The following is a 27,627-nucleotide window of genomic DNA, read 5'->3' as shown; positions in this document are numbered from 1 at the left end:
ACATTATAAATAATTTGTATGTATAATTTATTTATATTAAATATATTTTATTTGTTACTCGAATAACAACAAATTGAACACAACATTTCACAAACGAATCTAAATTGTTTGTTATTTGAGTTTCCACTGGTTTCATTTAGTGGAACAAACATTATGAACATGCTTTCAACTTGTTTTGCAAATGTAGCATAGTCTTTGGAAGCTATAACGTACCTAAATGCTGTTTGGGTTTTGTCATTTTTGGCAAAAACAATTTCGAATTACCTTTTTTTTAAGTTATGTTTTCTAATTTAGTCCAGTTTTTTTTAAATATTAAACTAAATATCATCATGTTTAGATCAAGAAGCCCCAGATATTATAGATTGTCCAATGGATATGATTGTTAACACAACAACTGGTGAGGCATTTGCAATCAATGTCGCATGGGTTGAACCGACAGCTACTGACAACTCTGGAGAGACTCCTATACCAGTAGCAGACTACACTTCTGGTGATAATATGTTTCCAATTGGTGACACAACAGTCCATTACAATGTTTCAGATTCATCTGGTAACTTTAATGATAGCTGTAGTTTTGTTATCACTGTTGAAGGTATGTCTACTGTACCTCACACAAGGAGGGAAATAGTTAAATTCACATCAACATAATCTATGTATCTATACTTTAGTAAAGGCAATCTTTATATATGTAAGTGACCAAAATGTTACTACATTTGTGTTAAAATTATGATTAGTACACTAATACCAAAAATAACCTTATATTTTTATAAATTAAGGCAGTCAATAATTGGACGCAGACAATTAGAATTTTATTACCATACAAATACTAGAATTTACTTGTAATATTGTTTTGATTCTAGACATACATACTGTATTCATTCATTTTCTCAATTTTAATCTCATAGCAAAATTATTTTAATGTATTACACTATTAGATAATGAACGTCCAACGCTTAAATGTCCAAAAAATGTAACTTCAAATAATTACAATGGAAAAGAAAGTGGACTAGTCAATGTCAACACAGATCATGGAAGTACAAATGCTACAGTCACATGGGATCCTCCTGTGGCAAGTGACAATAGTGGTGGACTTGTTACTGTAATGTCTTCATCTTTTGAGTCTGGTGACATGATACCAATTGGTACTCACACAATCACTTTTACAGCAACTGATCCTTATGGCAATATTGACACCTGTGACTTTGGTCTCAGGATTCAAGGTAACAAAATAAATTTTATTTTTTAATTTAACAATTTATTTTTCATTTATTAGCAAATTTGCATGCATATGCATATTTTTAGTAACTGATTTTCATATCAAATAAAACAGAAGGACTTGTATCGGCAGTAACATCAACGAACAATCAAATTCGCATGTCTCTCAATCAAACAAACACGCTTCTTGAACAATATATTTTTGCCGGTTGCTTATTTTAACAATATTAGACTAAATAATACATTTTTTTTTAAATCGTTTGCATATCTTTATAAAATTTAAAAAATGTATATATTTCTACAGATGAACAAGTCCTCGATATTATCAATTGTCCAATGGATATGACTGTTTCCACAACAACTAGTGAGGCATTTGCCATCAATGTTACATGGGTTGAACCAACAGCATTTCATACCTCGGGAGAGACTCCTGAACCAGAATCAGACTACAGTTCTGGGGATAATATGTTTCCAATTGGTAGCACAACAGTTCGGTATAATGTGTCAGATTCAGCAGGAAACTTTAACGAAGATTGCAATTTTGTTGTCACTGTTGAAGGTAGTTTGATTATTAGTTATCCGCTTGGTATACCAAGCGGATAACTCCTTGTAATTGTATGAGATCAATATTTTTTTTCTGTATTATTCTTCTTTCCTTCCTTCCTTTTTGTGAGTCGTGTTCCTCTAAAATGTGTAAACATAACATTTCATAACTTTGACAACATATGGGCATTTACGTGAAGTTGTGCACCTCCTATTTTTGAATGACGTCATAGTTGCGCAACGTGACTTATGCGCAATTTTATGAATTTCAATGATTGATCATAGATTAAAAACCAAAAGTCATTTAGTATTGACACTTTGACAAAATTTAAGTCATATCAGGGGCAAACTTTCTACGGATTAAAAATGGCATGTTTGACAAGAAGTTACGCGCGCACGCGCATTTAAAATTTCAAAATGCGCAAAATTAATTTCTAATCAACTTTTTACGCGTTTCTTGTCATTTTGAGCATGTCAAAAATTCCCACGGGCGCGCAATTTTTTAAGCGCGCGGTGCGCACATAGCGTTAAAAACATATTTTTTTCTCTTGAATTATATTTTTCAAGCCTTTCCCAGTGATTTTGAAAACAATTTAGACCTTTTCCAGTTTAAATAACGCCATACGAACACGTTGAATTAGACAATTCGTGCGCGTTTTTTATGAAAAAGCTTAAAAAATCGTCAAAATTATGTCTTTTTTTAAACAGTCATAGTTTCTAAAGTAAACCGTTAACCGTTTATTTTTATTACAAAATCTAGAAGTTGATGAGTTGTAGATATCGGATCATGCATCAATAAGGCTAAAAAAACATTGTGACGTCATCGTATGGCCACACGAATGTAAAATATAGGATTTTTGTCTCTTTCGTTATTGCTCATCACATTCAATGGAGCGCATCGCGCTTATCTGTATTCCTTTTTCTCCTACATTTATATATTGTGTAGGTCAATCAACTTTCTTTAGCATGAGATAAAAATATTTTAATTTTTATGACGTCATCATGCCTAAAAATTTTAATTACGTGGGTCATTAATTTCATCTTTACAGTAAATTTTAATCTGTAATAGCTCGTAAGAATAAAATGTGATAATCACGATTAAAACGTTTTCTGGAAGCTATTGGATTGTAGATACGAATTCATGTAAACATTTTGTCAATCGGATGTTGTGACGTCATCATATGGCCAGTTGAATAAAAAAAGTCGTATTTTCATATTTTGCGTAATAGTTCATCACATTTAAAAAGGTGCGCATCTATATTTTACGTATTCAAATTTCTTCTACACGTTAATATGTTGTTCCTGAGATAATTTCCTTCTGAAATTGCTATCTAAGTGTTTCATTTTGATACCGTCGCCATGTTAAAAATTGGAATAAATGGCGGGTCCCGTAATTTCACCTATTCTACACTGTATGTAATATGTATACAGCTTATACTGTTTGCATGTATATACTATATGACACAAAATTCAGCACTAACAGCATGTCATATTCTTCAGTTCTTGTCATAATGCCATAATCTTTATCTGTGTGCAATATTCCAACGTATGACGTGCACGTGGCGTTTGTCGTGGTGCGGATAACTAACTCGTCAAAGAGACGAGTTTCATGTCTAGTTTATTTTGTAACTGTACTAATTTAGAATAAAAATGCTAGTTTGATTTCCGAACCTAACATACAAAAATCAGTCAATCAATTAAGTTGTTTTCAAAAACATATTTATTTTGTAATGTAATTAATATTATTATTATTTAGTTCATTATTATTTTTTCTTTGTACTACGTATATTTTGTTATTGTCTTTTTTTTTCTTTTAGAGCAGCCTAACATACATTAAAATGTGTTTTTATATTAGATAATCAACGCCCAGTTATTGACTGCCCAACAAATGTCACTTCAAACAATTACAACCAATCCAGCTTTGGTTTAATAGTTATTAGCACGGATGAAGGAAATTCATTTGCCACGGTGACCTGGAACCCTCCTGCGACAAGTGACAATAGCAATGGAATAGTGACTGTAGTGTCATCACCATATGAATCAGGTGACATGATACCAAGTGGTGTTCACACAATAACCTTTACAGCAACTGACCCTACTGGCAATAGTAACAGCTGTGATTTTAGCTTTCGGGTCCAAGGTACAAGGACTTTTAAGAATTTATTAAATGTAATGAAACGTAAAAGTAAAACCTACCTACTACTTATGAACACATTATTAATGCAATAGGAACAAAAAGGAATACCAGAAAATGTTTGTGCGTGTGTCTAATGTGCTAGCATTAAAAGAGTACAGGTCTCTAAGAAGTAGTTACAATGTTAAAGTATTATGAAAGTACTTTAACCATGTCTGGATTATGTCCCCTTAATTCCCGAAGTGATAAGCTAATGATGAAGTTTAATAATGTCGACCTTCTACTTTCTAAATTATTCCGTGATATGCTTCCTCCTTATCGCCATCACTGTCGTAATTTGAGAAATAAGAGTGTGTTGGTTACTCCCTTGTGTAAAACTAATAGTTGGAAACACTACACTATCCCTACCATAATTGGCAGAATTAATGAATCTTCTAAAACGTTGTATATGTAGTCCAGTTTTCTTGATCTGCATTTTTACTTCAATTTTTTTAAAACTTAGTCTTACTGTGTGCATTTCCCTTTTTATTGCTTGTTATTGTACATCGTGTGCAAAATTGTTCAGTTTGTTTGGTTTGATATGAATAAATAAATATACCTGAATATATTATGAGGAAAACATCTGAGAAATACAAAGATAGGTGATGATATCGGAGTATCTGGTGTGATATTAATCGATTGACCAACATTCTAGCAACAAAGTTCACATTAGCTCTTACCCAAATTTACCAGCGGTACTGAATTAAATGTTGACCTTTATTTTGCTCATGTTACTTTTTTACATGGGAATGATGACATCAGATGATGAGTATTTGACTAGCCTGAACTTGAGAATGATAATTAAAATTAAAAACTGAAGTAAACAGAACACCTAACATTTTAATTAAACAGCTTAAAGAAGAGCAAAGTTAATAAAACTGTTGTAATAATCTAATTTAGCTGCCATAATAGGCAAATGATAAATGTAAGCATTCTAATACATGAGAGTAATACAAATATAAAGTAGACAACAAAAAGTGGAGCTGTAACTTGGTGGTAAACAAACTTGTCTTCCATTCTACTTGCCCAGTGTTCAATTATGATTTAATGCCATGGTTTAAATCATGAATGTTTTTTCCACTACCTAAGTCCAAATGATAATTATAAGCATGATATGTATAGGTCTTTGGTGTGGTACTTTCTGCTGAATATACTACTTTTCTCATTAAAAAAATTGTTTTACAGGAGATTTCATATTTGTGACCAACATTGGTCCTCCAGGAATTTATATGTCAAGAATAGGTTCCGGTGCCCTAACCTTTACTCCAGCAATTCAGAAAGTTCAACTAACCAGACCAGTGGCGTTTGATTATGATGTCACCACATCAACACTATACTGGTCTGACGTCACCACGTCTTCAATTGAATATTATTCATATGTCACAAAACAACACAACGTTTTAGTTTCTTTTGAAACTGGAGGTACGAACAACTTATTTGTTTTTATTTTTTAGGATAATATAAGTATTCCTTAGAAAAATATATTTTCTAGCTAGTTATGTTAACAAATACTTCATGGTTAAACTTTAGTTATTAATCTAAAAATAACACTATAATAATAACAACATAGCTAATGTACTTCCACAAATTTTAAACTGTTTTTATGTAAGATAATATTGTTAATTTCTAGGTGATTTTTTTTTCTTTTTGTTTTGTTTGTTTTGTATAGGCTATGGATGTACTATCCGAAATAAAAGAAATGAATGATGAATGAATTAGTTTACTTATTTCTATTTCTATTTTTGTTTGAGTGTTTGGGTAAAGCTTTTTTTTTAAAGCAGGAATTCGTATTTATGTCTTTACAACAATGTTAACTAAATAAAAACAAATCCAACTGACCAACCAACCTTATCTTTGGAGAAATTGCTGATGATATTGACTCTTATGTTATGTATTATTATTTGTTTGGATGTACATTATGAATATTGAATAAATGACATTTGGTCATTAACAAGAACAAAAACAAATGTGATATTAGTGTTCCCACTTGCATCTCCGGCCGAACCAGGGTATTAAGTGTCGTAATTGTTTAATCTTCTAAATAAATTAGTTTAAAAAAAATTTAAATAATTATTTCCTAATTTGTGATTACAACATTTTATTTACTTCAGGTGTGGAAGGTTTAACTATTGATGGAATTGGAAATACACTTTATTGGACAAGTACTTCAGAAGACAGAATTGAAGTAATAAATTTGGATGGAACAAACAGAACAGTTCTTTTTGACATGACATTGGTTGAGCCACGTGCAATTAAAATAGACACAGTAAACGGGTATGTAATGGAACTAATAATTACTGGTTCGTTATGCATCTTTTAAAGAACAAGGCCAACAGCCATTAAGTCGCGTGCTACAATGCATAGTGATACCGGACCGACAGACAGACAGACCGACAGACAGACAGACCGACAGACCGACAGACAGACCGACAGACCGACCGACCAACCGACATAGTGAACTATAGAGTCGCGTCCACGCGACTAAAAATTCTAATATGTTCTAAACGTCAAAACTTTGAATTATATTCGTATATAGATTAACTTGGATACATTGTTTGTATAACTTGTTGAATTGTAGATGCACCAACACGGCTCATTTAATTTTTGAAAAATGTTAATAATGTAAACAATAACAAATGAATGCGTTTTCATTGTACTCTGCTTCTATTTGATGAAAAAACTGTTCTTATGAATATGATCATCAGTGATAAAACATTGACATATTTCATAATCAGCAATATATAGTAAACTATATCAACTTAGATTTTCTTAACAGTCAGGGGGAAAAGGCAAAAGGTTTCCTACTTTCTAGGATTCTTTTCAGCTAATCTATATTGTAACTCTTGTAACATGACCACAGTGCTTTTGTAAACTGTACTGCTTTATTAATTATTAAAAAAAGATACTTGTATTGGACTGATTGGGGACCTGGAAATGAGATGATAGAGCGTGCGAAGCTAAATGACTTGAATGCCACTAGAACCACCTTGGTGAAGACAGGACTTATTTATCCAAACGGACTTGTTTTATCAGTTCCAGGTAAGTTATGAGAAACTATGAAATAAATCATTATATCATTGGGTCCACCATTGATTTAAAAAATACACAATAATATTGTGTATTTTTTTAATTATTAACAATAACCTCATTCTATGGTAAAGTCTGAAGAAAAGCACTAATGCCTAACATTATCATACACCCAAAACTCTGACAATGGTACCGTACATAATAGGTGGATATTGTCCTGGTGGTTATTGTCCTGGTGGACAAGAAAACCGTCTTGTTTATCTTGTGTATATCTATCTCAGATATCTATCTCCATGAAATGTAGATTTGATAACAAATATTATTGTCTGTTAAAATGACTAATTTATGCGATTCCAATCAATCCAATTTTACTTCCGGATTTTAGATTATAACTACTTAATGTATTTGAGTTCTAAAGGACAGTTGCACCCAACTATTTTGAATAATCTATATATAAATTATGGTTAATTCTGACATAGGCGAGCACAATGGAAAAACTTCGGGACAAATCTCCGCCTTGGATACCTATAGACCGGCAGCCCAGAAACATTTGGTTAGATGAACTAGGTACCAACATCTGTTGGGGTCACTTGAAGTCACATAACCTCAATCCCTGTTTACCTAGATCAACAATCACTTCTTTAACAATGCCAATTCTAATTTCCATTGTAAAGAATTAATGCGGCCAATATTAACAATAGATATAATTTGTTGTAGTGATGGTCTATGTACAATGACTGTATTGTTATAATAGCGCTAAAACAATGGTCTGCACAGTGTTCGTAACTTTGTTGTTGTAGCGGAAAAAGTTCATATTTTTCTATAATTATATGCTTGTTGAAAAAAAATGCCGATATACATACTATTTTGTACAACATACCATCGTTCTATTATTTTCAAGATGGAAAGATGTATTGGTGTGACGCAGGAACAGATAAAATAGAAGAAGCTAATTTTGATGGAACCAACAGAAGAGCAATAATAGATATAACTGGACAACACCCGTTTGCTATCGACATTTATAAAAACTATCTATACTGGTCAGATTGGACTGGAGGCGTGTATCGCGGTAATAGAAGGACTGGAATATCATCAATGCAAAGTAACGATGGTCGACTTAATCAACCAGGAGGTTTTTACATTTTCACTGGTAATATTTGATAAATAGTATAAAATAACTATTTCTTACTGTAAGTTCCAATATAATAGCATAAGAAGTACTGTTAACCGAGTCATTAAACATTCTGAATTACATTACTCTTCGGACTAAAAAATACATTATGAAAATATCTGGTTTGATATTAGGTTTGACACCTAAATATTATGACTTCAAAACTTGCTATTTTGTTTAAACCACAGCCACATACTATCGGATAATCATGGAGAGTATCTATAGCAAACTAACGCATATTGATGTTCCGTCATAACTTTTGAAATCTAAAATAAACAATTGCTGTTTAAAATAGTCATCTCGTACCAGATCTAAGCATAATGTTTTTAGGGCAATAACTTTGTAGAGATGTTATTTTGGGGAACATCACACATGATTTATATACATGAGGCTCTCCCATCAGTCAAACTCACATACTCAAAGCCTCATTCGAGCGCTCTCACACATTCCTTAAAACTATCTTTGCATTTCCTAATTAATTATAATATTATGATATAAAGCCTCTCCAACCAATATCAATGTTGTCTACAGATATTTTCTGAGGTTTTTTTCTGTTTCTGTCCAGTATATTAAAAATATTGAGATTTTTTTTCTATAGATAATGTACCTTCAGCTATTGACTGCCCGACAAACGTGACTTCAAACAATTATATCGAAGAAGAATTTGGTTTAAAACAAATTAACACAGATGAAGGGAGTCCAAATGCAACAGTCACGTGGGATCCTCCTGTGACAAGTAGCAATAGAACAGTGACTTCATCACCATATGAATCAGGTGACATGATACCAATTGGTATTCACACAATCACCTTTACAGCAATTTCTTCTTCTGGCTATAATGAAACATGTGACTTTTATATCAAGGTTGAAGGTAAAATATAAAAAAGCTGTTTCAATGATTTGAATTCAGAACAGCTGTTTTCTTTGACGAAAAATAAAATCAAAGTTTTTCTTTCACTTATTACAAATAAAAATGAAAAGTAGTTATAATGATTATATTATTTGTATGAATAATTAATATTAAATTAGTTTTTTTTAATGATATAATAATGTAGTGTTCCAAAAAATGACTAAAAGTAATTTAATCAAAATGTAGTTACGTTTACACAACCAATTGTGTTTATACTGCGTTGTTAGTTTTGTAACAAACCTCATAAGAACAATGATGTTTTTGTTAATTGAACAATTTCTAAATGACATTGTTAAAGTATAATTTGGAAACACTTTTTGTAATGTCAATGTGGAAGGTATGTCCATATGTACCTTCAATGTAGAATTATTTTGTTAAAGAATGCCATGGTGTTTTCATATTAGACGTCATTCTCTTCTGTATGCCAAACATGTATTTTATATATATATATTTTTAATGCAATGTACTTGTTCTATTTATTTTCTATTTTATAATATTTTGGACAATATTGAATGTTGAATCTTCTCTAATGTTTATGTATATACATTTAGAAATCTAAAGTGACAATCTTTGTTAATTTTTCTTTATCAGATAATGAAAATCCTATTATCGAAAATTGTCCAAATGATACATTTACTACTGAATTACAAGCTGCTAAATTGTCTTGGAAAGAACCCACAGCAATGGACAACTCTGGGATATGGACTCTTACAGTTTATATGGAATCGAATTTCTCAATAGGTGATAACACGGTAACATACATTGCAGAAGACCCATCTGGTAACACAGCTACCTGTTCATTTACTATCACTGTAGGAGGTATGTTTAAAATACCCACTAAGGTATTATTTGTACCTACCTATAAGTGAAACATTATTATACAGTATTTAACCAGAAAGGCGAATCTTTAAGAAACGACCATATATCTAGAAAAATATATATAATAATACGTAATCAATCAAGTAGACCCAAACATTAATGGATGGTGTAGTAAAGTAAGGTGAATTTTTAGAAGTTTAGAAGTTGAGAATGTTTTGACAGTTATTTTATTGTAGTCTGTATTTTTTTTCTTTGGATGAATAAATGAAATGAAATATGAGACCTATTACAAATGTAATTTATGATTGTTTGATTGTAAAAACTGATTACAACTTAAAACTTTAAAACATTTCAAGCACTACTCAACCGCCAATGATACAGCCTTGTTTTGATGCTAACCCTGAATCTAGTTGAAAATTGTAATCGTAATGCTGTATAGTTATGTTCTGTTTGATATAATGTTTGCGCCATGATCGTATATTAATCAAAATATTGAGAAACTCAACAGTTCTTTTTAGGGATACATACATGGTTACCGCAAACTTTATCAACATGTTGAATTTGCTATGGAAACTTTTAAACGATTAAATAGTTTCTTTTTTTTAAATACAGATTACAATGAGTGTGATACTAATCCATGTAAAGAAAATGAAGTTTGTAATAATACGATTGGTAGTTATACTTGTGAATGTTACACAGGGTTTATACGTGATGGTAATAATGATTGTATTGGTAAGAAATATTTTTACATTACATACCATATAGTATATAGTTGGTTTAAACTTTCAATGTCATAATAAATGCTAGATCATGCACGTTCGGGTAAAATTGATCGGACCGTTTATACGTGCTGGCAATGAGTGCATCGATAAGCTGTAAAAGTATTTAGTCTTTCAAATAAATTGTTTGTTAACTTGAAGTTGACTCTTTTCCCTCCTTACATATTTCTTATTCTTACAAAAACACAATTGATTAGTCTGATGTAAACTAAAAAAACATATGTAAATTTGTCTGAATAAGGATATTAATTTTGTTTCAAAAATCCAGAGAAAATATCTGGGTAGAGGAATGTGAGGAATGAAGCTATTGGAGAAACCAGCCAGATTCCTGTAATATCTATATTATCCAGTTTAATTTTCCTAATCATATTGGTTAGGTATTTTTAATTTGTGCAGTTACTGCATGTCTGTATTCTGTACTAGAACATACTATTTTGGTAATGTGCAAATATAATTTGTAATAATACGATTTTAGTTGTAAAATCCCATATTTTTCACTATTAGTACTGCAGCTGAATAATTATTATTATGATTCTAAAACTGTATTAATTCTATTTTTAGATTTGGAATTGCCATACTTTGAAAATTGTCCTGAATCATTCACTGTGGGAACAGATCCTGGATTATCAACAGCTAATGTGTCATGGTTTGAACCAGTTGCCATTGACATCAATGGTATAAACAGAACAGTGCAGAATTATTATCCCAATCAGATGTACAATATTTCAACGTACACTGTGATGTATGTTGCTTATGATAATTCAAATAACAATGCAACCTGTGAATTTGTCATTTCAGTGGAAGGTAGATATAACTCAATAATCTTACAATAATTTTACAATGATAGTTTCTTTAAAAACATCCAAAGATCAACACTAGTTATCCATTCATACTGTAAAAAGATCAATGAAGAAGTCTATCAAAACACAGTTTAAGATGTATTGACTATAATATTAATTATATTAATGTCTTACTGTACCTTTAATTTCTTGCAAAGTTTGTGTATATTTTTATATTGTATATTTGTGTGTATTTTTCAGACCAAGAAATTCCTTATATTAGTTGTCCTGATAATATAACAACGGAAACGGATCCCGGATTAGCCTCCGCATTAGTAACTTGGAAGGTACCTGTACCAAGTGATAATGTAGACATTTTGTCGACCAGTCCAGAGCCAAGCCCTGTCATTTCTCCTCCTGTAAATGTACCACTTACTGGTAATATGGCATACGTCCAAACATACACAGCTGAAGATACTTCAGGGAACATCGCATCCTGTACATTCTACATTGTAGTTGAAGGTAAATTATTTGATTGTACACTTTTATTTTTGTAGTACTAGTATTTGGTTATTGTAATTCATAACATTGTGTTGGTAAATAGATAAAAGAGTGGGTTTTATTGATCGTAAACAGCAGTTTGTTGGGCGTGCGTGTCCGTCTGGTAGATTTTCTCAGTTCTGAATTGGGCTGCTTTGGGTATGATCAGTCTGTTGTTGGAAGGTCTGTCTTATTGAGTGACATTCTCTTTTCAATAGCGTTCATAAATGTTGAATTGAAATTGATTCTAACACGGACTGGCAGTATCCCATTATTGTTTGTCAGTTTAGTCGTCAACTTTTATTCTGCCCATGTAGCTTCAAATTAGGCCTATTTTTAAAAAGTAATTATTCTTAAAAAATATAGTGGAGTGTCACTGTTGTCTATTCAATACACAGCAAAGTCACAAAAGTCTAAAACTCACGCTATCCTATTTTATGATAATGATAAGATTTACGGAATGTTCTTCAGAAAATTTGTTTGTCATCATTGTGTATATAATAGACAAAGAACCACCTGTGATTACTGGCTGTCCTCCGGATATGAATTTGACAACATCTCCAGGTGTAAACTACACTACTGCCACCTGGACAGAACCAATGGCAGAAGATAATGCAGGAACTCCAAGTCTTGTTCCAACACACATTAATGGTAGTAGGTTTTACACAGGTGACACGATTGTAACATACACAGCTAAAGATGATTTTATGAATACTGCGACGTGTAATTTTACAATAAATGTACAAGGTTAGTGTTAAATTATTTTCCTTCAGTACTCCACATTTTACGTATGACTATACAATAACAAAAAATCAACTGTAAAAATAATATACAAAGTGTTTATTAATAAAATGGACCAACAGCATTAAACAAATCATATATTTTTTTTAAATGCTGATATATTTGCAGATATTGAACCTCCAGAGGTGTTGAGTTGTCCAGATAATACCACTCATAGTACAGACTCTGGAAACCCTTACAAAACAAACGTCAATTGGGAATTACCTACATTCCAGGATAATGTTCCTGGGTCATTAGAGTACAGCAGTAATATAAATCCTTCTTCAAATACATTTCAACTCGGAACTACAATGGTGACGTATGAAGCTACAGACACATCAATGAACACTGGTTATTGTATTTTCTACATAACAATAATAGGTAATAAAACTAAATGAATGGCAATATCATTCATCATCATAATTATCATCATGTTTTTAATTCAGTAATTTTAAATTATTGGTCAACAATCAACCATAATTTGAGCATGATATTTTTGAATATTTTGTATAGATGATGAACCACCAGTTTTAGAGTGTCCTGGTGACATAATTGATGTGGCAACTAACATATCTGGAATCAGTATCACTTGGTCAGACCCCACATATACTGATAATTCTGCAAAAACTGTTATTTTAAGTTCAACAAGAAATTCAGCGGATGTGTTTACTTTTGGGAGACATAATGTCACATACACTGGAATTGACCAATCAGGTAACAGTGGTACATGTAGATTTGAAATCACAATAGAAGGTAAGCTTTTGTAAATTGATTGAGATTGATTGAATCTTCATAACTATCTAAAGGATAAGATTTGTCAAATCATTCATTTTACCCAAATGGATTATAAATGTGTTTCAACAAAACAGGAAAAATAATTACGCAGAGCAATGAATTTCAAATTTTCTTTTTATTTAAAATGAATAAATTCTCTAAATTGCTGTTCCAATACTACCATGTTTAAACAAATAAAACATTACATGTATCTGATATTATGATTTCTTGTACAGAAAAAAACAATTTTCTTCAGAAAGATTTTTCATTGTGTTGATATTCTGTATGTTTTTTTTAACAGATAAAGAACCACCTGTGATTACTGACTGTCCTCCTGGTATGAATTTAACAACATCTTCAGGTGTAAACTACACTACTGCCACCTGGACAGAACCAACGACAGAAGATAATGCAGGAACTCCAAGTCTTGTAACAACACACAGTAATGGTAGTAGGTTTTACACAGGTGACACGATTGTAACATACACAGCTGAAGATGATTTTATGAATACTGCTACATGTAATTTTACAATAACTGTACAAGGTTAGTGTTAAATTATTTTAATGTAAAAGTTTCTTACTTTTCTCCAGTACTCCACATTTCACGTATGGTTATAACAATAAGAAAAAATTAACTGTAGAAATAATACACAAAGTGTGTATTGATAAAATGTACCAACAGCATTAAACAAATCATATATTTTTTTAAATGCTGATATATTTGCAGATATTGAACCTCCAGAGGTGTTGACTTGTCCAGATAATACCACTTTTAGTACAGACTCTGGAAGCCCTTACAAAACAAACGTCAATTGGGAAATACCTACATTCCAGGATAATGTTCCTGGGTCATTAGATTACAGCAGTAATATAAATCCGTCATCAAATACATTTCAACTCGGAACTACAATGGTGACGTATGAAGCTACAGACACATCAATGAACACTGGTTATTGTATTTTCTACGTAACAATAATAGGTAATAAAACTGAATGAATGGCCATATCATTCATCATCCTAATTATCATAATGTTTTTAATTCTGTAATTTGAATTTATTGCACCAACAAAATCAACCATAATGTGAGCATGGTTTTTTTATGAATATTATGTATAGATGATGAACCACCAGTTTTACAGTGTCCTTGTGACATAATCGATGTGGCAACCAACATATCTGGAATCAGCATTATTTGGACAGACCCTACGTATACTGATAATTCTGGAAACACTATTATTTTAAGTTCAACGAGAAATTCAGGAGATGTGTTTACTTTTGGTATACATAATGTAACATACACTGGAATTGACCAATCAGGGAACAGTGGTACATGTGGATTTGAAATCACAATAGGAGGCAAGAAATTTTATATACAATAACCGTAGTGATCCGTGTGCATCTGTATCTATTCAGAATTCAGAATTATGCAGAGCAATTCAATTGTTAGTGTTAGTAATTTACATTGTTTAATATTAGGAGGTAGTATGTATAGTTACGTGTTACAATGATGTTTGTCTGTTAACAGATTCCTGTTCTTCTTCACCATGTCAAAATGGAGGAACTTGTGTACAGTTAGTTGCGAACTTGATGTGTATCTGTCCTCTATTGTATGAAGGCAACTTATGTCAAACAATACCTGGTAACGTTACATATCTTATCGCCTTGTATTTATTATATTCTCAGATCTAATAGCCAGAAATATTGAATTCAATATCATGTATATAACTTGAATAATGTTTCATAGGGTTCATTTCTCGTCACTGCTTCTGAAAATTAATGAGATCATCTGCAATGTTCTGTAATTACTATTACTATTTTACTATGATAAACAATAGACTTGTCTATAAAACGCTAAGGTGCATTTTATATTATGTATAAAACCAATTCAAAATAAAATGATAGACATTAACAAAATATGATATGTTTAGGTAAACCCACAGCAGAAATCCAGCTAGTATTCCAATCCCAGAGTATTAATTTACAAAGCAAAGTTACTTTCCAATGTACTGTAAAGTACTCAGTTGATTGGCGTTGGTATAAAGATGACATTGAACTCTCCTCTGAAACACGAAGTCTAAATAATCTAACAATTAACGAAGTAGGTCTGGAAAATCAAGGCTATTATTACTGTAAAGCATTTGGGGTATCGCCACATGATGACGTAACAGATACCTCAATGAAGGCAGTTCTGGTTGTAACAGGTAAACTTGTTACTTATTTTCTACACAGTAGTTTCCTTAAATGTATAAGGTAATACAAACAGAATCACTGAACTAATTTACTACAGAGAATATAACATTTATACATCATATTTCTTTTTTTTCCCTCATTCATTGCAACTGCACATTTATACATATACAAGTTTGATATTAGTTTTTGTTGCTGTAAAATTCATCTACATCTCCAGAATCATCGCTTAATTACAAATTAAGTGGATAATAGGAACTAGAAAAATATTGCTCGTCTAGTTCTTAAATACAATGTAAACTTAAACAATACAATTGGTGATATTGTATATCGAAATAAAGGTGCGACGTCATACAACATATTGTAACTTTTCAGATTTTCTACATAATCGTAGTAAGTAGCAAACAATCGAATAAGCAGTTTTAAGTGATGATAATCATACACTGTTAATTGTCTACCTGTTCATTTCTATATAATCCATTTCTAATTATGTACAGTAATAGTTCCGGATAAATTCAATTAGAATCTGCAGAAGAACTGAATAATTTTGCTTATGGTAGTGCAGCTGTGTATGAATATTTAAATAAAAAACGTTAACAATTTACGTTTCTATTATTATTTAGATGCGTTTACCGTTCCAGTGTCGGTATCTTTCCTGAATTTACAATTCACCTCTGGTTTGACTGATTCGTCTTCTGAAGAATTCAAAAACACTTCTACAATGATTGTTAATTTGGTAAGTTTTGTCAAAGCTAATTTGTTAACAAAAGCTTGTTTTTATTGGTAGAGATTTGCTGACTAATTCTAAATAAAATAATGGATAAATTCAAAATTGTGGATAATATTTATATCTGCTTCCTGGTCAATTCTGGAGACATAGGCGTTTTTACTGCTATCCATTTAATTATATTTCAATCATCAGGAACCAACATGATATAAAAGTACATTATTACTGCCTTGTTTAAAACAATCTAAACAATAACTCCTCTGCAAAATAACTCATTTATGAGTTTGATTTATTGTTATTAGTAGACCCAATAATGTTAAGGTTATTTACAAGAATTGGTTGATCAATTGAAACAGGTAACTGTGCATTTGCTTTTTCACTTTTTTATTTTACAGTTAACTGAGAGTATAAGTATAAGTGATATATTTGTTCAAGTTCTTAGCCTTAGTGCTGGGAGTGTGATTGCAGATATCAATATACACACTCCAAGTGCAGACACAACTTACGATAATTTTATGAACAGTTTATCAGAAGACTTTAATACATTAGCAAATAACGGAACTATTGGACAATTTTCAATATTTAGCACTGGTAAGTCAAACTAATTCAAACTACTACAACATTAGTTTTATGAACCTGGATGTAATAATTGTATCTATACAATTGTAATATAGATGTATGTAAACACTAGATACTCAACAAGGTACCGTAAAATCAAAAAGAGATCAGAAAAGGGACTCTCTAAACTGGCCTTATGTATGTATGTCCATTCACAGCCGATTCTGTGAGCTGTATCTATTTCCAAAGTATTATATATATATTATATATCAGGAATATTCAGAAACGTTATTTAGTACATAAGATAGTACATAACATGTTAATGCATTATTACCTAACATGTTACGAATAACACACACATTAATATCCCATTAAAAAAAATAAAGTACATCTTTAATTAATTATTAATTTAATTATGAACGGCATTAACATAGATAATTTTAATTTCAACAAAGGCTAGTTTATAGATATAATTCTTGTGCTGAAATACTAAACAGGTAAAACAATGTGACTAAGTGGAGAGACGCAGCTGGAACGAATTAATTAATTAGTATTGATGATAAAAGTAGCAAAGAATGACAAATTACAACTGAAATTGTATTATATCGTTTGATGTAATATAATGGTACAGTAATAAAATAATATTTTACCTTTTATTACAGAGAATTGTGGTTTAGATATCATAGAAGGTTTAACATTCAACCGTTCTGAAGTTGGTAAAAATGTGTCATCAGAAGAAGTTTGTCCACAATCTGCAGTCGAATGTAAGCTTGTTATGTTTTATTTGTTTAAACATTTTAAATGACCAGCAGTATTATATTTTGTTTTCGATACTTTTATTTTTAATAAGAATGTTTAATCTTAGGTCTTTGGTCTATAGCTTTCTTAATCTTAGGTTTCGTTACACGACGTTGTAACACGTCGGTCGTGGCAAATCGAGAGCTTCCTAATAAGTTAAAACTAACATACTATATATCCTTGTCATAGATGGTATGTCCCTGGGATTCTCTATATGCTTTAGTGATGGCCTGTCACCTGCTATGTGGCAAGAAGTGATGCATCGGAACTGTAGTGAGGCTACATCTGATCAACTTTTAGAAAGGTTAAGTATGGTTAGTATAGACATTTATATAACTATTGTTCAAAGAAATGTATTAGATAATGTTATTGCAATCTTGTTTGACCTCAAATTTGTACTTCTAAACTTGTAGATACAAAATATTTTTCACACACTTTATTATTTATTTATTTCTATTATTATTATTATTAAAATAAAAATGTTGACAGGGTAAGTAAATTTCTTTTTCGGCCGTGCTGTTATTTTATTATTTATTATTTTACCATCGAAACACAGTTCACCTGTTCCATCCTGAAATTCCAATTGAATTGCATCTATCCTAAACTTAATTTTGAGCTGAGGTTGATTTGCAGAGCATTTTCAATGTTTTATTACAATTTATTGTAGATGCCAATTACAGAAGATAATGCAGAGGAAGTTCTTCAAGCAGTTAACAACATTACAACAACTGAACCAGATACCATAACACCAGACGGGTTAGAAGCAACTGCAGAGATTATCGAAAGTGTTATTTCTGTAAATTCAACATCTGCCGAGGTGATTTTATTCATTGTTTTGTTTACAATACCGTAGATAAAGCAACCATAGTGTAACTAGAGTTATTCATATTTTATGTTTTGCTATAATTCCCATACAGGTGACATCAACGTTAGTTGACACTGTTGCTAGTCTGTTCGAAGTAGATGATGATGTACTCTTAGAGAGTCAGATGGAAACACAAGCTCCTAGTAGAATTGTGGAATCTCTTGAAGAGCAATTAGCAGTTGTTGATCTTGAAAACGAAAAATACGAATTTATAACCAACACGGTAGCAGTGCAAGCTCAGAGTTTAAAAAGCAATGAACTTGAAAACATGGGGATTGGAATCGCATCTTACCAATCGGCAGATTCTAGTGTAATTGTGAATTTGACAGGATTCATTGAGCCAGAAGAGCTTGATAATTCTGCGTCTGTGGCATCTGTCAGTATCTATATTCCTGCTATTGACATTCTTGCAACCTCCGATGGTAAGTTGACTGCGAAACATTATAAAACCATAAACAGCATCCATCATCATCCATTATTTATCATAACGTTATATATTATACTTGAGAAAGCTAAGAGCTGCTTAAAACACAATATTGAATTTCGTAATGACTTTCTTTTTTTATAGCCATTACTCAGAAACAAGCAGGTTAAACAGAACATTGAAAATGATTTTGCCTAGAAATTGTTCAGCAAAAAATGTTTCTCTACTGATTATTCGATGTTTTTTTTAAATAATTAGGTGCTGATTTGCGTGTGGTTACAGTGGTATATAATGATAGTTCACTCTTTCCGACAAACCAGTTTGATACTGACACCAGGCGACCCAATGGTCAAGTTATTTCAACTTCAATACCCGGTGTTGAACTGAAAAATTTATCAGATCCAATAATAACAACATTTATTCCTGCTGAGGTATATATACATTTCCAATTGATTTACGTTGATTGTTAGTTCAGTAGACAAAACTATGTTCATAACTATGGCCAAACCATTATTAAAGGAACTCCCTTATAAAAGTTTGTCAAATGGTTATTATACTTTCTCTGGTTTAGTGAGTTTTCTGAACTTATTATCCTTCAGGAAATTACCTTATGCATTCACAATCATCCCGATGTTTATTTCCTTTATTTCTAGATAACTGAGAATAACAACGAGACAGCCTGTGTTTTTTGGGATTTTGAACTTGATGATGGTAATGGTGGCTGGTCAAGTGCTGGATGTTACTTAGCTAATGGATCGTTGGATGGCAGTGACAGACAAATTTGTCATTGTGACCATTTAACAAATTTTGCAATTCTTATGGTAAAATTATGAATGTTTTAGTTTAGTTTAATTGTTGACTCACTTTTTGTTTTATTTATTAATAATTTTACTGAGGGTGACCTAAAACAGCATAACATGACAGCCAAATGGTCCTCACATAATTACAAACGATAACATTAGCATGAATGGACGCGTCGAGTACAATTTTATCCCAAAAAATGAACACAAATTTGTTTTTTAATGATTTGCTCTTTGGAATATTCAAAATGAAAATTATTATTAAGTCAAAAACATCATTGAGGGTTTTTTTAATTAATCTAGATGATCTAGAAACACTTTATGAGCATTTTGTGAATTGGAACCTCTATGACTGATTTGTAAGTCTGGCAGTGTAACTGAAGTGTGGAACTACAGCTCTATGTTGATGGATGTTAATTGGTAGTGTGAGAGGAAAGGCAAAGTATTTGAAAGATGTGAAAGACGTCAGCTTTAAAGATATTGAATGGTTGTTGCAGATAACACATTCTTGAATAGAAATGCCAGCACAGGCGTGATATTTATTTCGCTTAATTTTGATTTATCATCAAAAGATCTAAAGCAATTAATCCTAAACTAATTTTGCAATGTGAGCTAATAATAATAGGTAATGAATAATATGAATCATAATAAAAGACTATCACATTTTAAGTTTTTTTTTTTCGTTTAGAATTTTTACTCAAGAGATGATACTGATGGGCCTCCTATTGTTATAGTTATAGCAAGGTACATCACAAATATTGGTCTTGGTATTTCAATCGCTTGTTTACTTGCAACTATATTTACCTTTACAACCAACAGGTAGGACTTAGAATTTATCATAACTATTGTATTTTAAAATGTGTTCTTATAGCAGAAATTAACAGTGCATGTTGGGCATACAATACATTATAAAGCAGAACTTTATTTTCCTTTTATTATTTCAGAAAGCTACGAAACAGTAAACCACAACAGATTTTATGTCACTTGTGTGTATCATTACTCGGCTTGTATTTGGTCTTTCTCGTTGGAATTGACAGAACAAAGAAATGGCGCGCTTGTACAGTAATTGCTGGTCTGATTCACTACTTTCTGTTGACATCTATCTTTTGGATGTCAGTGCAGGCTATTCATATGTATTATTCATTTGTTAAAGTGTATGATACACACATTTCTAGGTTTTTCTTAAAGGCCTGTCTTTTTGCTTGGGGTAAGTGGCTCCTCTGTATAAGTACTATTTTTCTCTACATATTACTGTAAAAAATTATCAAAATTAAAAAAAATGATTAAAAGCATGCCATTGATAATGAAAAATGATGTTGTGTAAGGGTGATAAACTTGAAATGAATGTACTCGTGCCATTGTATTGTTATGCATTACTATTATTGTTTTGTCAATTAGTAATAGTGTAAGCTTATCGTAATTACAAATGTTAAATTCATAACATTTACAAACTTTAATTTCGGTAACAATGATAATACAAATGAGTGAAGTGAAAACAAATCATATACAAATGGATGCATTCGACTGGATTATCAAAGCGATGATGTGAAGTGGTGATGATAATATTATACTGATGCTAGTATCATGTGTACGTGAAAAGTTTGATTAGGATTATGATATTTTATCTGATCATACCGTTTTCAGGTATACCAGTTGTAATTGTTGCTGTAACTGTTGGAATTGATGTTGACAATTATGCAGATACTGACTAGTAAGTAAAGTTAGCCTACTGCACAGAAACCAGATTAAACCTCATTATCTACTGAGATTAATATTCTTTTCATTCTTTTCTTGTATGTACTTTCCATCTATTGTAACATGATCTAATGTATTAGATTAAGTTTGGCAACTCTTTTATTAATGTATGGAACTTCTCATTTCTAATGGTGTTAAGCAAAATATTGATTAATTTCTCGTCTACCATTTCAAATGTTTGACAGTTTGCATTCGCAGTCTTTTTTATCATTTCATTTCATTTTCATTTCATTTCATTTATTTCACTATCATCATCGCAGCCTTAGCTGAATTACAAAGATATTTACATTTTCTCAATATTAAAATTTGTATAAAAGTATAAAACCAATGATAATTATATATAAAAAAGGAGGCAATTTACACAAGAAAGAACACTTTGTAAATGTCTTTTAATATCAATTTTATCTCATTTTATGGCATGGTCTAGTCTCGGTTTTGGCAATCTTACAAATATTTATTTGTATTCATGTTTTCCAATTGATAGTAATCAATATGCCTACCTTATATATTTCTAAAATTATCATTTTTTATTACTAATACTAATAATAAACAGTATTTACGCTTGTATTACTCTTTTTTCAGTTGCTTCCTTGCTGTAACCCGTATGTATTACAGCGTAGCATTACCTATTGCAATTATACTACTCACCAATGTGGTTGTATTTATTATGGTATTACACAGTCTAAGTAAACTTGGCAACGTTGCAAAACAAGCTCACAAAATTCGTAAGAAGCGGAAGGGCATGTATTTACTACAGAATGCTGTGTGTATATCGGTAGTGATGGGAATGACGTGGCTTATTGGATTCTTTGCAATTGGTAGTGCCTCCGAGATTGTCCAGGTACTTTTCTGTATCCTGAATTCTTTTCAAGGATTCTTCATATTCGTTATGTATTGTTTCAGAAGTAAAGATATTCGTAAATTTTGGGCAGAAAAAACTATTAAAAAATTTTACGTGATGTCGTCATCATTTAAAGGAACCAAAAATAGCAATCTGTACTCCAGTGGGCGTAAAAGTACTGGTTTTAATTCATCGGCTTCTGGAAGAAACCAAACACATTCAGATTCTAAGAATTACTCAAATAGCAACCAAGTTTCCTTTGCCCGATCTTCACGTGTTTCTAATGACTTTAGTTATCGGAAGTAACGTCCGATTATACGTATAGTTGACACATTCAGTGGCAAGTTATTTAGGTATATTCCATCCTAAATGTTTTGAGGGTCAAAATTCTTTTTACTGGGTTTATGTTATTTCTTCTTCTTTTAGGGAACATTTTAAAACGCTACTGTTTGCAGACGATAACTCCGATTTTTTTAAGCTCCCATTTATGCGGGGTTCTCGACTTTGGGTCCAAGGTCAAATATGGGTCAGTTTGGTCAAAATTTAAAACACTACTTGTTCCACAAATTAATAACATAGTAAATAGTTCTCCTTATATTATTATGATACCTTGCCTTTAGGGTTTTACAGGAAGGAAGGGGGATAATCTGGCAACGTTTTAAAACGCTACAAATTGCAGACGTCAACTAAAATTTCCTTCCTATTTGGCAGTTATTACTGATACCTCCTCTAAGTCATGTAGTGTTGTTAGGGTCGAAATTCCACAAAAAGAATATTTACTTATAGGCTTATGTATTGTTATACATGGGTGTTAATGGAATTGTGATCTTAGAAGGTGTCACTAGACCAAAATAATGTATTCTCAGACTTATTTCAGCTTTTTGAAACAAGACTTTGCTGCGTTAATGTAGACTATAATATAATAAGGAATTACGTTCTTCAGGGGTACATAATATGTTAGGTAAGTTAGGTAAAGGACTCTCAAAAGAGTAAAATATAAGTTATATTGACATAAAACATAATACAATTTCAACGTACATACTCCGATGTACCTAGAGTTGTTGAGTAAAAGAATAGACATTGTTAACGATTGGGCTAATTTCAAACAAACTTGGTCCATAATAAAAGCATAGGGTCAAAAGCCAAACAATTCCTCGTACTGGGTTTATGTACTATTGAGCATATTATCTCTAGTTAAGTTTCATTTTACCTTTAAAGTAGACGAGTTTTATTATATTATACAGATTTGACAAACGTATAAGAATTAGTATTAAAAATTATTAACAAATATGTAAATAAACTAATCCTGATGCATTTTATGTTGACATAACTGGTTACTATATCCAGGGATAAATTCCTGTCATTTGATTAAAGAAAAAAAATCTTTTCGCGTTTAGAAAAAAATGGTTTTTTTATACTATTGCTTTTGAAATACAACAGCGCCACCTATTTTGTACTTTCGCCGCGAAGATTGAAAGTTATGACTGGTTTCGCGATGAAGAGTTATATAAAAAAGAAATAACCATAATAAACATAACTAGTTACTATGGCTCTATAAGATGATTATAATACAATATATGCGTACATAAGGCAATATTCACGTATAATAATTGAATTTTAAAAAGTTGATATTTTTAGCCATTTTCGAAAATGGCCAAAATATCAACCCATTTATTTGTTGACATAACTAGTTACTATGGCTGTATAAGATGATTATAATACAATATATGCATACATAAGGCAATATTATCGTTTAATAATTGAATTTTGAAAAGTTGATATTTTAGCCATTTTCGAAAAAATTACTGTACTATAGTACAGGAATTTTTTCGAAAAATTGCCAATTTTCGACATTTTTATTTTTCGATAAAACTGGTTACTATAGCACAATTGACATGCGCAGCACGCATTATTCGACTCTGCGCATGTTTATTATGCTACAGTAAGTATTTATGTCAAAAAATAAAAGGGTCGAAAATTGGCCATTTTTCGAAAATTCCCTGTACTATAGTACACGAATTGGCCATTTTTCGAAAATTTCCCTGTACTTATAGTACACGAATTTTTTTGAAAAATTGCCAATTTCCACATTTTTATTTTTCGATAAAACTGGTTACTATAGCACAATTGACATGCGCAGAACGCATTATTCGACTCTGCGCATGTTTATTATGCTATAGTAACCATTTATGTCAAAAAATAAAAGGGTCGAAAATTGGCCTTATTTCGAAAATTTCCCTGTACAGGGATTTTTTTTTTAAAATGGCCAATTTTTGACCTTTTTATTTTTCGATAAAACTGTTTAATATAGCACAATTGACATGCGCAGAACCCATTATTCGACTCTGCGCATGTTTATTATGCTATAGTAATCATTTATGTCAAAAGTTGTTACTATAGCACAATTGACATGCGCAGAACCCATTATTCGACTCTGCGCATGTTTATTATGCTATAGTAACCATTTATGTCAAAAGTGGTTACTATAACACAATTGACATGCGCAGAACCCATTATTCGACTCTGCGCATGTTTATTATGCTATAGTAGCCATTTATGTCAAAAAATAAAAGGGTCAAAAATTGACCATATTTCGAAAATGTTCCTGTACTATACTGCCCTGATTTACGAAAGGGCATTATCTCAATTTTTTTCAAAATTGAGATTTTTGTCTTACATGACTTTTGAGGGTATAATCTATCATTTAAACTTAACAGCTACTAAAAAATTTTTCTATAAATATTAAAAATATTAAAAAAATTAAAATCAGTTTGGGCATTATCTTTATTCATACCCACAAAAAATTCAGTAGAAAGCATTATCTCAAAAAAACAATACACAACAGGAAATGATCGCTTGACTGCACACTGCAGCAGTAACAATTATCCAATCAGAGGTCGACTTGATGCATGCTAATTAGCACGCTCAAACTATGTTTGTAGATGTTAACTAAAATAAATTGAATACTTTTAATCAAATTATTGTATTTGACAACACTAAAATAAATTTATGCGGATACCAAACTAAAATGGAAGAACATGGCCGCAAAGGATATTTTCAAGAGCCTATTGAATGAGTAGGCCTAAGTTTAATACTTTTTATTACTTATGTCTTCGTTATTATCCTTGAAAATGTAAAAAAAGTCCAGTGGTCATTTGTAGTGTTTTCCAATTGATATTTAAATCAATGTCAAGCAACTTTTGTTATAAAACAATGGCATTGGGAAATTCGTATTTTAGTCTTTTGAATTACATTTTTTTTTGGGTGTGGCTGTAAGTAAGCGTAGTCATTACATTGAATTCCATTACATTGATTATTCCTTTACATTGATTATTCTATTACATATTAATATATTTGCATAATATTAATAAAATTGTACTTTTTATTGACAACAAAATGTCTCATACCGACTTCTACACATACCAAAACTTCATGATGTTAAAGAAGTACTCTTTAAAAAGGTTGAAACAAAATTATACTGGAAATGTGAATATATGGATACCAGGTCTAGAGAGTTTTTAAAGAAAAACAGGAACTCCACAAATTAAAAAAGACAACATAATAAAAAAATTGATTCCACAAACAGAAAACTTTTGGAAAAATCCACCAACTTCAAACGTACGCAATCTGTTAAAAACGCATAAATATATCAAATACAAAACTTGTAAATATAATGCATAAAGCAATAATCTGTATCAAGATAGAAAATGCGATAAATTACTGTAAATCGAGTTTTTATAAATGGTTGTTTTATGTTTTTGTCATCAAATTTCATAAAATCCTTCCAAAGCGAGCACCACAATTCCCCCTAAACCAATCCCCACAAACACCCTTCCCACCCCCACAAACACCCTCCCCACCCCTCGCCCAACAACCACATGTTACTCCCTCTCATTAACTTTACCTATCCCTACTGCAACATATTTGTCTTGTGCTATTAGATTAGTTTTGTAGTGTACATTCTATGTAAATATAGAGATAATGCCTTTTGTTAAATTATCTATTGTTATTAGTTAGTATGAATAATTTACAAGAAGGAATTATCTCAATTTTGACCCCCTAAAAAATAAATTATTAAAATAAAATTCATGTTACATATTTTCTATATATGTACTAATACCTATTATAACTGAAAAACCATTAATTTGTCTCTAGATTTTTAAAGATAAACTCAAACACGTTTTGCTTATTTACTCAAAACTACATTTTTTGAGATAATGCCCTTTCGTAAATCAGGGCAGTATAGTATAGGGATTTTTTCAAAAAATGGCTAATTTTCGACCTTTTTATTTTTTAATAAAACTGGTTACTATAGCACAATTGACATGCGCAGAACCCATTATTCGACTCTGCGCATGTTTATTATGCTATAGTAACCATTTATATCAAAAGTGGTTACTATAGCACAATTGACATGCGCAGAACCCATTATTCGACTCTGCGCATGTTTACTATGCTATAGTAATCATTTATGTCAAAAGTGGTTACTATAGTACAATTGACATGCGCAGAACGCATTATTCGACTCTGCGCTTGTTTATTATGCTATAGTAACAAATTATGTCAAACGTGGTTGCTATAGTACAATTGACATGCGCAGAACCCATTATTCGACTCCGCGCACGTTTATTATGCTATAGTAAGGGATTTTTTTTTTTAAATGGCCAATTATCGACCTTTTTATTTTTCGATAAAACTGTTTAATATAGCACAATTGACATGCGTAGAACGCATTATTCGACTCTGCGCATGTTTATTAAGCTATAGTAACCATTTATGTCAAAAGTGGTTTCTATAGTACAATTGACATGGGCAGAACCCATTATTCGACTCTGCGCATGTTTATTATGCTATAGTAATCATTTATGTCAAAAGTTGTTACTATAGCACAATTGACATGCGCAGAACCCATTATTCGACTCTGCGCATGTTTATTATGCTATAGTAACCATTTATGTCAAAAGTTGTAACTATAGCACAATTGACATGCGCAGAACCCATTATTCGACTCTGCGCATGTTTATTATGCTATAGTAACCATTTATGTCAAAAGTGGTTACTATAGCACAATTGACATGCGCAGAACCCATTATTCGACTCTGCGCATGTTTATTATGCTATAGTAACCATTTATGTCAAAGGTGGTTACTATAGCACAATTG

The 27,627-nt window shown here is 31.4% G+C and overlaps 1 protein-coding gene across 1 annotated transcript in view; it reads left to right on the top strand.

Annotated features, from left to right (window-relative positions):
- The window catches only part of LOC144839321 (uncharacterized), a 46,902-nt gene extending 22,686 nt beyond the window's left edge, over positions 1-24,216 (top strand). The window contains exons 18-50 of the mRNA XM_078694635.1: positions 338-592; positions 936-1,220; positions 1,520-1,774; positions 3,614-3,898; positions 5,117-5,353; positions 6,043-6,205; positions 6,834-6,970; positions 7,860-8,108; positions 8,728-9,000; positions 9,631-9,858; positions 10,471-10,590; positions 11,199-11,441; positions 11,678-11,938; positions 12,461-12,703; positions 12,866-13,117; positions 13,250-13,489; positions 13,812-14,054; positions 14,238-14,489; positions 14,627-14,866; positions 15,036-15,149; positions 15,439-15,711; positions 16,321-16,433; positions 16,820-17,015; positions 17,645-17,746; positions 17,970-18,094; positions 18,448-18,597; positions 18,698-19,067; positions 19,328-19,500; positions 19,723-19,890; positions 20,558-20,688; positions 20,814-21,076; positions 21,514-21,580; positions 22,207-24,216. Coding sequence (XP_078550761.1) covers positions 338-592; positions 936-1,220; positions 1,520-1,774; positions 3,614-3,898; positions 5,117-5,353; positions 6,043-6,205; positions 6,834-6,970; positions 7,860-8,108; positions 8,728-9,000; positions 9,631-9,858; positions 10,471-10,590; positions 11,199-11,441; positions 11,678-11,938; positions 12,461-12,703; positions 12,866-13,117; positions 13,250-13,489; positions 13,812-14,054; positions 14,238-14,489; positions 14,627-14,866; positions 15,036-15,149; positions 15,439-15,711; positions 16,321-16,433; positions 16,820-17,015; positions 17,645-17,746; positions 17,970-18,094; positions 18,448-18,597; positions 18,698-19,067; positions 19,328-19,500; positions 19,723-19,890; positions 20,558-20,688; positions 20,814-21,076; positions 21,514-21,580; positions 22,207-22,771 — 7,271 coding nt within the window. The 3' untranslated portion in view covers positions 22,772-24,216. The remainder of the gene's footprint in view (positions 1-337; positions 593-935; positions 1,221-1,519; positions 1,775-3,613; positions 3,899-5,116; positions 5,354-6,042; positions 6,206-6,833; positions 6,971-7,859; positions 8,109-8,727; positions 9,001-9,630; positions 9,859-10,470; positions 10,591-11,198; positions 11,442-11,677; positions 11,939-12,460; positions 12,704-12,865; positions 13,118-13,249; positions 13,490-13,811; positions 14,055-14,237; positions 14,490-14,626; positions 14,867-15,035; positions 15,150-15,438; positions 15,712-16,320; positions 16,434-16,819; positions 17,016-17,644; positions 17,747-17,969; positions 18,095-18,447; positions 18,598-18,697; positions 19,068-19,327; positions 19,501-19,722; positions 19,891-20,557; positions 20,689-20,813; positions 21,077-21,513; positions 21,581-22,206) is intronic.
- Positions 24,217-27,627: the final 3,411 nt, after the last annotated feature.

Source organism: Antedon bifida, chromosome 4 (assembly GCF_963402885.1).
Source record: "Antedon bifida chromosome 4, ecAntBifi1.1, whole genome shotgun sequence".
NCBI classification, from domain to species: Eukaryota; Metazoa; Echinodermata; class Crinoidea; order Comatulida; family Antedonidae; genus Antedon; species Antedon bifida.
The sequence above is the reverse complement of the archived record's forward strand: the minus strand, read 5'-3'. Positions and strand labels throughout refer to the sequence as shown.